At 43.5% G+C, this 10728-nt stretch overlaps 1 protein-coding gene across 1 annotated transcript; it reads left to right on the plus strand.

Annotated features, from left to right (window-relative positions):
• The first annotated feature begins 2911 nt into the window (after positions 1-2911).
• Positions 2912-5409, plus strand: LOC147607799 (pentatricopeptide repeat-containing protein At3g14730-like). Its single transcript, XM_086789873.1, has 2 exons — positions 2912-4859; positions 5321-5409. The coding sequence occupies exons 1-2, from the start codon at positions 2912-2914 to the stop codon at positions 5407-5409; spliced, it is 2037 nt and encodes a 678-aa protein (XP_086645999.1).
• The last annotated feature ends 5319 nt before the right edge of the window (positions 5410-10728 follow it).

Raw genomic sequence — 10728 nt, forward strand, 5'->3', positions numbered from 1 at the left:
CTCTTTACTGAACTTCTTTGTTTCTACCTTTAGGTTCCCTATTCAGTTTTGTAACCGGAGTGGGTACTTTCATTGCTTTGGAAATTCCCAACCCATTTGGTTGAGGTTTCTTTTTCCTCCACACAAGGTTGGCGAGATTCTTGCTTGAGTTGGAAGTTGATGCTATATGCTCTTACTACTCTCTTTTTTATGACTTGAATTGCTTGTGGTGTTGGCCCACTGAGTGGGGTTTGGGTACCCATATTGCCATATTACCATGGTAGTATCCTTGTGCTTGTAGTAAGTCCTTTCGAACCCATTGCTTATGGAACCTTTCAAGTCTATTGGAATGCTTAGAGTCCTGCCAATCTGTTTATGTCAGCAAGGTCTGACTTTTGAATTTTTTGTAGGTTCTTCTTATGGTCCCCATATTATTCATGGTGTCCTTTTTGTCGGGTTAATTTTAAGTTGAATCTTGGGCACCCACTCTGTTTGTGTGTGGTGCAAGCCTCGTGGGACTGATGCTTGTTCTGTTTTATGAGGTGTTGTGTGTGGTGCAAGCCTCGTGGGACTGATGCTTGTTCTATTTTATGAGGTGTTGCCACTGCACTCAATGTTGTTTGTTCATCAGTTGATGTGTTTCCTTCTATTTTTCAAGCTCCATAAGGGTATGGACATGACCTTGTCGTCCGTGCTTAACAATGCAGTCCTTTCTTCCCATTGGATATTGCATTTACTTGCACACATCCAGGATCTTCCTAGAATCATTTCCTCTTCCATGGAGCCTGCAGGCATGACAAACACCTTCCCGACTAAGGAATTATTTCTGATGGAAATGTTAACATTTAAAAATCCCTTAGCTCTTGTAGTTATTAAGTGACGTACTTGTGCACCAGTGGGTTCGAGGTGTGGTCTATCTAATGCTACCCAGGTTTCATACAAGATCAAGTTATGACTTGACTCCGTATCTATTAATGTGATGCTTGTTGCATGGCCTTTAGTTGTAGTAAGTCCCACCTTGAGTCATGCTGGCTCAATGTTTGGTTCCTCTTCATCCAAGAGAGTCACAGAAGCCATGTTGACATGTATCAGTCTATTCTACAATAATTGTTTGGCTTTGGCCTCCCTGGCCTTAGCTTCTTCTTGAGCTTGCTCGATTTTTTTTCTTTGCAAGCTGTTTCTATTGTTTTAAGAGATGTTCTTGCATCCCTGGCCTTAGCTTGATAATAAGCCAATCAAGTTACAATGTCACTTGCCAAAATCTAAAGTTGTTACTAGTCCACTGGTACGTACTAAGTCACCATTGAGATACATGCTAGGAGAGATTTAACTGGTTAAATCCATTGAATCTGAAATTGAATAAGTTTTAAAAAACCAAGGAGATACATTACAAGTGGAACTTCTTCCAATAGTAGCGCTTAAAAAAAGCTAGGCTAGAATCTCCTTTGCAAGGTTGCACAATTCAGTACTTTTCTAATACCTCAAAAGAGCAGCTTTGTAGGTGTTCTCAAAATTCATCTTTAAGACCTTTATACATTAAAATACAAATCTTTAGTGCACGGTCGTTTATAAACCTATAAACTATCTTTTACCTTGAGGTAAGATGATAATTTCACATTCACAACCAATGGCATGGACTAAATAGAGCTTTATTCTATTTGCATTTCCTAAAGTACTGCCACATATTCCTAAGTAGCACTATCCACTCGAGTGTTGGCTAAAGCCACTACCTAATGATTGTGCACTTGTTATCGCTCAAGATATTGAATTTACTCCTCAAAACTTATAAAAATGTACAATAACATCTACTTGTCCTTCTTTCATCTACATAACTTGTTCATGTAGATTTACCAATTTCATTTGGAGTTGAATTACCTGGTTATTATATTGATTCCTTTTGAAGTTACTGCTTATACATCTCATTGTGCTTGTCTATCCCATGGGCTTATTCTTACAAGCCAAGAATTTGCAATTGCAGGTGCTCCATCTCCTTCTTATGGAGAGATGCATAAGTGTGTTACATAAGTCTTGAGTGATAGAGCACGAGCCATAGAGCCCTCTTGTCCCCTAACAACTTGCCAATGGAGGTGTTGTGATGAAACCCCAATGTAGGAAGAAGTGGATGTGATGACATGCTTTAGGAAAATACGAGCGATTCAAATGCATGGAAAATGAAAGCTTTGGAAGAGTAAATATTTTAATGTGACCTTGCCCATGGAGTGTAATTTTTTTAAAGAATTGCATCAATTGGATGGGGGCTCATCATGGAGGATTTGTATCACAAGTGGGGCCGACCACCCTTGGAAAGGCTTCAATTATCTTGAAGTATCATCAAATTGAAGGAGGAGTCCCACTTGGTCTGATGAGAAATGTGGCAATCACTCTTGCCCTATGTAATTTCACTATTTGAAAGTAGTAATTGCTAAAGTCACAAAGTTCCTCCATCATTTGGTGCTATTTTGGGTAAATCATGACCGTATAATAGCGATGGTGGTTCAAGATTGGGTAAATCAAGTGCAATTACTAAATAGAGATACTATATAGAGAGAGGGCAATACAATTTGACATGCATAGTGGCACTTAGGGTTTCCAAACTAGTTTGACATCACCAGAATGACCAAGAAAAGCTTTCATAGTAATGAAAATATATAAACAATGATAAGCACATGAATTGGATTCATAAATTAGTGTTGATTAGTTTAATTTAATCTTTGATAAAATTGAATGCTATGAACGACCCGAGTTCGATTTCACCCATTGGCCACGTGAAGGCATTCGAAACTTGTTGCCAATTCCATCTCGGCTACTACGAATCGCTCTCTTTGGGTAATCCAGGAGCAGATGCTTAAGGCAGGGCATCTCTCTCCAAACAGTACCACGCTTGCTCACGGCTTAAAAGCTTAAGGAGCCACAGTCAAGGGACAGGAAATGCATGCTGAGACTGACAAAAAGCGGTTGGAAAGAGAGCTCGTTGCCCAAGCACTTTTTGTCATTTGGGTTGGACACCATCGTAAAAGCCCCAAGTAAGGTATGGGCGGGGGACGATCCAAACCCTCAGATGATTGCTCGTATGGTGACAGGAGATAACACATCATTGGGAAATTTGGCGAAATTGTGCGAAGAAGGGCGGCTAGATAATGCTCTTCACACTGTGAATTGCATACGCAGGCAAGGTATCCGTGTCTCAAGCATCTTCTACAGTCTTCTGCAGAGCTGCATGCTCAGAAAATCCCTAACCCTAGGCAGAAATGTAAGCTTCCTCATTGCAAACAGTGGATACGGGACAGATAATTTCTTGGGCACCCATCTCATCCGCATGTTCTCATCATGTGGGAGCTTACCCGAAGCCCTTGAAGTGTTCAGAAAATTACCTTACCCTAACACCCATGCCTGGAGTGCAATCATCTCAGCTAATGTTAAGCATGGCCATGGTCTCCATGCTGTTACTCTCTACCAAGAACTGAAACAGTCAAGAGTGAAGCCAGATCTACATATTTATGTTGCTGCCCTTCAGGGTTGTGGCAGCATATCAACCTCCACACATGGCAAACTGATCCATGCTGACATTGTAGAAAGTGGTCAGGAGTCGAATGGTTTCATGGGTGGTGCCCTCGTTCACATGTACACAAAATGTGGGAGCCTTGGAGACGCATGGAGAGTGTTCGACCTTTTGCCAGAAAGGGATGTGGTAACATGGAGCTCCATGATTGCAGGATATGTTGATCATGGCCATGGTGAAGACGCCCTCCAGCTTTTCAGCCAAATGCAAGAAGAGGGCACTAGACCTAATAAGGTCACCTTCATCAGCATCCTTAAGGCATTTTCTGACTTGGATGCTCTACCTCAGGGAAAGCTTACTCACGCCCTCGCTGTTGAACATGGCTGCGAGTTGGACATGGTTGTTAGCAATGCCCTCATTAGCATGTATTGCAATTGTGGTGGTCTTGATGACGGACGCTGCATTTTTGATAAATTGCAAAAGCGAGATGTGGTGACGTGGGGGTCCATTATCTATGGTTATGCCAGCTATGGTCTTGGCCAAGAGGCGCTTCTTCTTTTCCATCAACTGCAACAGGAGGGCTTAGAGTCTAGTGCCATCATATATGCCATTGTCTTGAAGTTCTGCTCTAGAATGGCATCCCTGGAACAGGGAAAGTTGATTCATACGTACATCATCGATGCAGGTTTTGAGCTAGATGAAGTGATCGGGAACACCCTTGTCGACATGTATGCGAAGTGTGGAAGTCTTGAAGATGCAAAAGTTGTGTTCAGAAAAATGCCAAAGCAGAGCGTGGTGGCATGGAATGCAATGATCGGAGGCCATGCCTGGCAATCTGATGTAAACACAACTAAGCAATTTTTTGATAAAATGCGGGCAGAAGGTTTGAAGCCGGACAGTGCAACCCTGGTTTGTCTCATCTCCGTATGCAGTCATATGGGGCTTGTAGATGAAGGATGTCAGAGCTTTAAGAGGCTTGAAGAGATGCATGGCATAATGCCGGAACTTCAGCATCACAACTGCTTGGTCGACCTCCTTGGCCGCACCGGATTGTTGAATGAGGCAGAAGATCTGCTCCAAACTCTGCCGGTTGAACCCAATGCTGTGGGGTGGCTGTCTTTGCTTACAAACTGTAATACATCTGGGAACGTAAATCTAGCCAGCCGCTGCTTTCATAATGTTGTCACTATGGATTGCAGATATGCCTCTGGATTTTCGCTTATGTCAAATATGTATGCTGATGCTCACATGTGGGAGAACGTCACTGAAGTCCAAAATTTGAAAACACATGCACAGGCATGGAAAGAGCCTGGGAAAGCATTCTCTCATGTTGACAATACCATCCATGAGTTTATTGTTGGGGAGGATGTGCATCCTCAAAGTGATGACATATATGCGAAACTTCATGTGTTGAATGCTCTAATAAAGGAGAAAGGACATGTCCCACTGTTAAATTTAGTAATTCATTCACCAAATGATATGGTTGGGGGCTGAACACCCTGGGCAGCTTCAGCGCTGTTGATAACTGGTGGGCCCCATGTAAAGAGGTTGGGGATCATGATGCTTTCCTGTCCCATACACAACAAACCAACTTTTATTTCATTACATCATGCACATAAAGTTTGTATCGTATAAGGAACGGTAGAAGCATACTAAGCTTAAGGTACTTGACTTGGTCAATCCCAAAACTGGCAGAGCAGCCCCAAGGTGCGTTTGGACATGTCAAGTGAGGTTTTCTCTACCCTACAAATTGTCAGTCATTGATTTTTAACCATATGCTTTGGTTTCAAAGTAACACACCATACATGTTGTAGTTTCACTGTGTACATGCCTGTTGGTCAGAAACAGTACAAATTCACTTGATGCGTGCAATCTTGGGCTTAGAACTTGGCTCCGTTGTGGTAGTGCATTTGGTGGAGCTCGCCTTATAGCCCTCCAGGAGTTGATCATTGAAGAGATTACTTGCTGGTAGACATTTGAGGAGAAGGTGACGATTTGAAGATTTGTGAGTAGACACTCAGGGAGTCAGGATCACACTTTGGTTTTTGTTAAGTTTGGGAAATAACCTGAACTTTCCATTGGAATATCTTTCTGCCGTATTAGCAGAGATGCAGATTTCTTTTGAAGCCTTTGTCCAAGTTGCAGCCAGCTGGTTTATATTGATTCTTTCTATCCAAAGTGGTGCAATTTGCCCAACCAGCTACCGTATGTGTGTGTGTTTGTGTTCGTTCTTTTTAGTGCTACCCTTTGTCATGTGACTGAGACTGCCTTTCACCTCCAGGGAAGTGATAAACACTCAGTTCAATGGTTTATCTATGAAGATTTGTCTATTAAGGTGACATATCTTTATGCATGAACTTGCACCTACTCTTGTGTGTTGATTACGTGAGTGGGGATGCCATAGCACTTGGTCTATGCTATGTGAGCAGACCACACAGATTGGGCTGGTAGTAGCAACTCTTGGCAGGCCACATATTAGTTTTGTCAACACAACACAACCATCTATTGGGTTTGTAGAAAAACAAACCTGTGTTTTTCTATCCACTACAAAAGTAGAGTTTATATATTTAGCACTCGCTGCTAAAGGTTACATATGTATGGCTTCTACATTTACTTAAAAGAGATCCTCATCCCATACCAACAGTACATACAGCTGTTTTATGCAGGCAACTATGCTGGATAATGCTCTCTTAATGCTGCCACGTGTGATGCCTAAAAGGGGAAAAAGCTTTCCTTTTTCATATTCATGGAAAAATAATAATAATAAGAAAAGAATACGTTTTTGTTAGTGAGCAGACAACTTGTTTGTTCAATAAATAGATCTCTCTCTCTAATTTGAGCGCGGGCCTTTGTCTGGGTACCCTCCCTCCGCTTCTTCTTCCCCTCTGCCGTGGCAACTCTGGGCCCTTCTGGTTATGGGAAAGAACTATTTCAAGGTCTGTGCTTCTTCTTTCCCTGCACTATGGCGACTTCAGCCCCTTCTCTCTCTTCTGCGTATAAAAGCACATACCTGTGTGTGTTGAGAAGAGAGAGAAAGAGCGAGAGAGAGAGAGAAGCTGCGACACTGTTGAGCTTGTGTTGCATATAAGCAGGGTTAAGGAGAAGATAGAGGAGGCAGAGACTGTGCCCTAGCCCCAGTAGGAAAAAAAGGATAGGGTTAAAGTTTCAGGCAACATTCCACCTCTTTCAGCCATGCGGATGTCCCCAGATCGGCCACCTTCTACCTGCATCAGATCTTCCTATATAGGCAGGAAGCTTAGCTGCGAAACCCTATCTGTGCAGTTGATCCGCACATCAATGCACAGCAATCGCCGATTTAAAGCTCACAGGCTCACAGCGAGGGCGGCGAGGAAAAGGTGCCATGGTTGGAAGCAAGTGTCATGTGCACACATGGACATGGCTGATTTCCAGGTTAATCCCTGATTTGGGCAGTAGATAAACACTAGGCAACGCTCAGGATTTACACAGAAGAAGCCCTATTTTGTCAAGACAGCAGTCGGCAGGGTAAACAAGACTAGACAGATGAAGTCGGGATGATCATATATTTGGGTTGTTGTCTTTGCTGCTGGCCAACATGCTGTCGGCCAGTTCATGGGCATGTGGAGAGCCTATGTAAGGCTACGCCAGCATTCAGTCCCTTCATCTAACCCCCTTTTGTTGAGATATCGAGCTCGTCTAGTGAGGCGGTGGACACTGATGACCCGCTTGGGGGATAGGCCCCACACTTACACCACTGGCATGGTTGGTGAGATCATGGGAGATTTGCGGCCAGTGGGATGACAGGCTGTGTGACAGCCATTCTAGAGACTGGCATAGTTATAGCGCCAGCTCATTTAGTCGGGTTCACACTATAGAGAACCCGTGTATGTATTGGTTGAGTACCTTTCATATTGTGTGTACTCTTATCTTGTATATGGTGTGTTGAGTGTTGAGTAGAGAAGAAGAAGATTTTCAACCTCTCACCTTGTGTGTTCTCTATTAGGGCTTGTGAGTGTGTGTGTGTGTTTGCAAGAGCTCAAGCTCTCTTCCCCCCTGCATCTTTTCATGGTATCAGAGCTTGGTTCGTGCCAAGGGCTGAGCTGCAAGCAAGAGAACCACAGGAAGCGGTACGAGGGTAAGAGCTTCAACTACTCTTCCCTATTGTGTTGGTGACTACACCCTTGTCGGGAGCTCTACGGGAGACACCGGCAAACGGTCTCTGATTGAGGAGCTTTCTTCGTGGGAGTAAAGCTATAGGGCAACAATATAGTTCTATCGGACTGAAATTTTCGGACCGAAAACGCGTTTCGGGCGCGTCTGGACCTCCGTTTTTCAAAAAACAGGCGATTTCGAGCACTGCGGGTAAGTCATCGATTCTCTGCAGAACTCTGTTTTAAGAATTGCAGGAAGACAGATTGACTGTGCAGACACTGTGGGTGCTGCAAAGAGGTCTACAGTTGCCATTGGGTGTATGTATGCACATTGAAGTCACTGGTTGTGACATTTGAGAGTACTACAGTACCGCTGTGCAGAAAATACAGCAGTTTGTGCAGAAAAACTAGAGTGCAGTTTCTGGTAAAATTGTGTGTTTGGCAAGATGTCAAATGATGGGATAACTCAGATTGTGGCTGAGAAGCTTGACAAGAATAACTTCCATGCTTGGAGGTTCAGGTTGACAAATTTCCTGATGGGAAAAGGTTATTGGGACTACATAGAAGGTGAGCGTGAAGAGACACAGGAGATACCGGATATAAATCCGACTGTTACAGATGTGAAAGAGTTTAAAGACTGGAACCAAGGAGCCAGGAAGGTTATGTATTGGCTATCCATTAGTATACAGGACACCATGATTGGGCACATTCAGGATGCCAAGTCCCCCAAGGAGGCGTGGGACACCTTGGTAAAGCTCTATGAAACAAATACCAAGGCACGTAAGATACAGTTGAAGAATGAACTTCATACTGTGGAGAAAAAGAGCATGTCTGTGAATGACTATGCGCTAAAGATAAAGGGTATTGTGGAATCCCTTGCATCTATTGGTGTGTCAGTAGATGATGATGATAAGATGGAGGTTTGTCTACGTGGTCTCGGGCCACAATACAAGGCGTTCAAGACGTCTATTCAGACTCGGGAAAACATTCCCAACTTTACAGATTTGGTGTCTGTGCTGATTATCGAAGAGAAGAGCTTGGGTGAAGACCAACAGTCTTCACAAAGCAAAAACAGTTCAGAGCAACAGGCCTTCTACACGAGCTCAGGAAGAGGACGAGGTAGAGAAGGCCGTGGACGCGGTCCAGGAGGTGGCCGAACAGGTAATCAGAATTATGGTCAGCAGCAGCAGCAACAACAACAGTCCCAGAATCAACAACAACAACAACAACACGCAGGTGGAAGAGGCAAATTCAGAGGCAGGGGAAGTCAAAGAGGCCGTGGAAATTGGCAAAGGCAGTATAATGATGCACGTGAATGCTATTATTGTGGTAAGCTTGGACATGTGCAGGCAGAATGCTATAAGAAGCAGGCTGACATGCAAAATGGGAAAGTGCAGCAAAACAACTATGCATCCTCAAGCAAAAATAATGAGGATAATGAAAGGTTGTTTGTTATGCAGCATGTCGTGAATGCCATGTCTGAAAATGTTGATGCAGCACAAAAAGATAATGTATGGTATGTGGATTCAGGCGCTTCAAACCACATGACGAGTCATGGGGAGTGGTTCAAGGAGATGAAAAACCCGGAAAGACCAGGTTTTGTGGAAACAGGGGATGACACTGCTCATCCAATTGCCCATGTTGGAGATGTGCCATTGTCCATGCAGGATGGCAAAGTGAAGTACCTTGCAGATGTACTTCATGTACCGAACATAACAAAGAATCTGGTTTCAGTTGGCCAGATGATTGAGCAGGGTTTGCAGGTTCAGTTTAACCCTGATGGTTGTTATGTTGAAGACTTTAAAGACAAGTGCAGGTTGGTTGCAAAAGGCAACAGAGTGGGCAGAATGTTTACATTGAATGTAGACATGCCTGAAATGAGTGCTGCGATGTTTGCAAATGGTTCAGGAATTGTTGCAGACATAGACATTTTGGCATAAAAGGATTGGACATGTAAATGTGCAGAGATTGAAGTCTATGCAGACAAAAGGAATTGTGACATGGCTGCCAAAATTTAAAGTGGAAGGTATGCAGAAAATATGTGAAGCATGCCAATTTGGGAAGCAAACAAAGCATGTGTTTCCACGTAACAGATATGTGAGCAGAAATGCACTAGATGTTGTGCATTCAGATGTATGGGGTCCTACGAAGACCATATCTATGGGAGGCTGCAAGTATTATGTGACTTTCATTGATGACCACACAAGGAAAGTGTGGGTATATTTCATGAAGGAGAAGAGTGAGGTGTTTACTCACTTTGAGAATTTCAGAGTTTTGGTTGAAAAGCAAACAGGGAAATATGTAAAGTGCCTAAGGTCAGATGGAGGGGGAGAATACTTCTCCAATGAGTTCTCTGAATTTTTGAAGAAGAATGGTATTCGGAGACAGTTTACATGCAGATACACTCCGCAGCAAAATGAAGTTGCTGAGCGGAAAAACAGGCACATTGTTGAGATTGCACGAGCATTGATGGAAGAGAAGAATATGCCGCATTGCTATTGGGCTGAGGCTGTTTCTACAGCAGTATACATCATGAACAGGACACCAACTGCAGCCATACATAATGTAACTCCAGAGGAGAGGTTTACTGGCAGAAAACCAGATTTGTCTCATCTGAAAGTCTTTGGATGCATTGCATATGTGCATGTGCCAGATGAGCTGAGAACTAAGCTGGATCCGAAAGCTGAAAAATGTGTGTTTATTGGATATTCCCTTGAGCAAAAGGGATACAGGTGTTATAACCCTGCTACACGTGAGTTGAGGGTAAGCAGGGATGTTGTCTTTGATGAGATGAGTAGCTGGTATGTTGCTGAGAAAGAAGCTGTTGGGGCTGATGTGAGTGGAAGTGTGGTTGCACAGAATGCAGGTCAGCAATCACAGTCTTTGAGTGGACCGGGAGAGTCCTCATCTAGTGGGTCTATTGATAGACCATGGAGTGGCAGGCTGCGCCATAATACCAGCCCTGCAAATGTGATTAGTACATCACGTAAAGGAAAAGAGAAAGTGGTTGAGCCACTTGGTATGCCTGACATTTCTGCAGGGCATTCTCATGTTGATAGAGAGTCTAGTGGCTCAGATATGAGCCTTGATGAGGAGCTTGGGATCCCAGCTATGAGAACA

Source organism: Cibotium barometz, chromosome 54 (genome assembly GCF_041138505.1).
Source record: "Cibotium barometz isolate CiBa-2024 chromosome 54, ASM4113850v1, whole genome shotgun sequence".
Taxonomy (NCBI): domain Eukaryota; kingdom Viridiplantae; phylum Streptophyta; class Polypodiopsida; order Cyatheales; family Cibotiaceae; genus Cibotium; species Cibotium barometz.

Bases quoted from the DNA above. Each gene is read 5' to 3' on its own strand.
- LOC147607799 (XM_086789873.1), top strand. From the start codon at position 2,912: ATGCTGAGACTGACAAAAAGCGGTTGGAAAGAGAGCTCGTTGCCCAAG. The intron at 4,860-5,320 runs GTGATGACATAT...CCTGTTGGTCAG, and splicing joins GGAGGATGTGCATCCTCAAA to AAACAGTACAAATTCACTTG.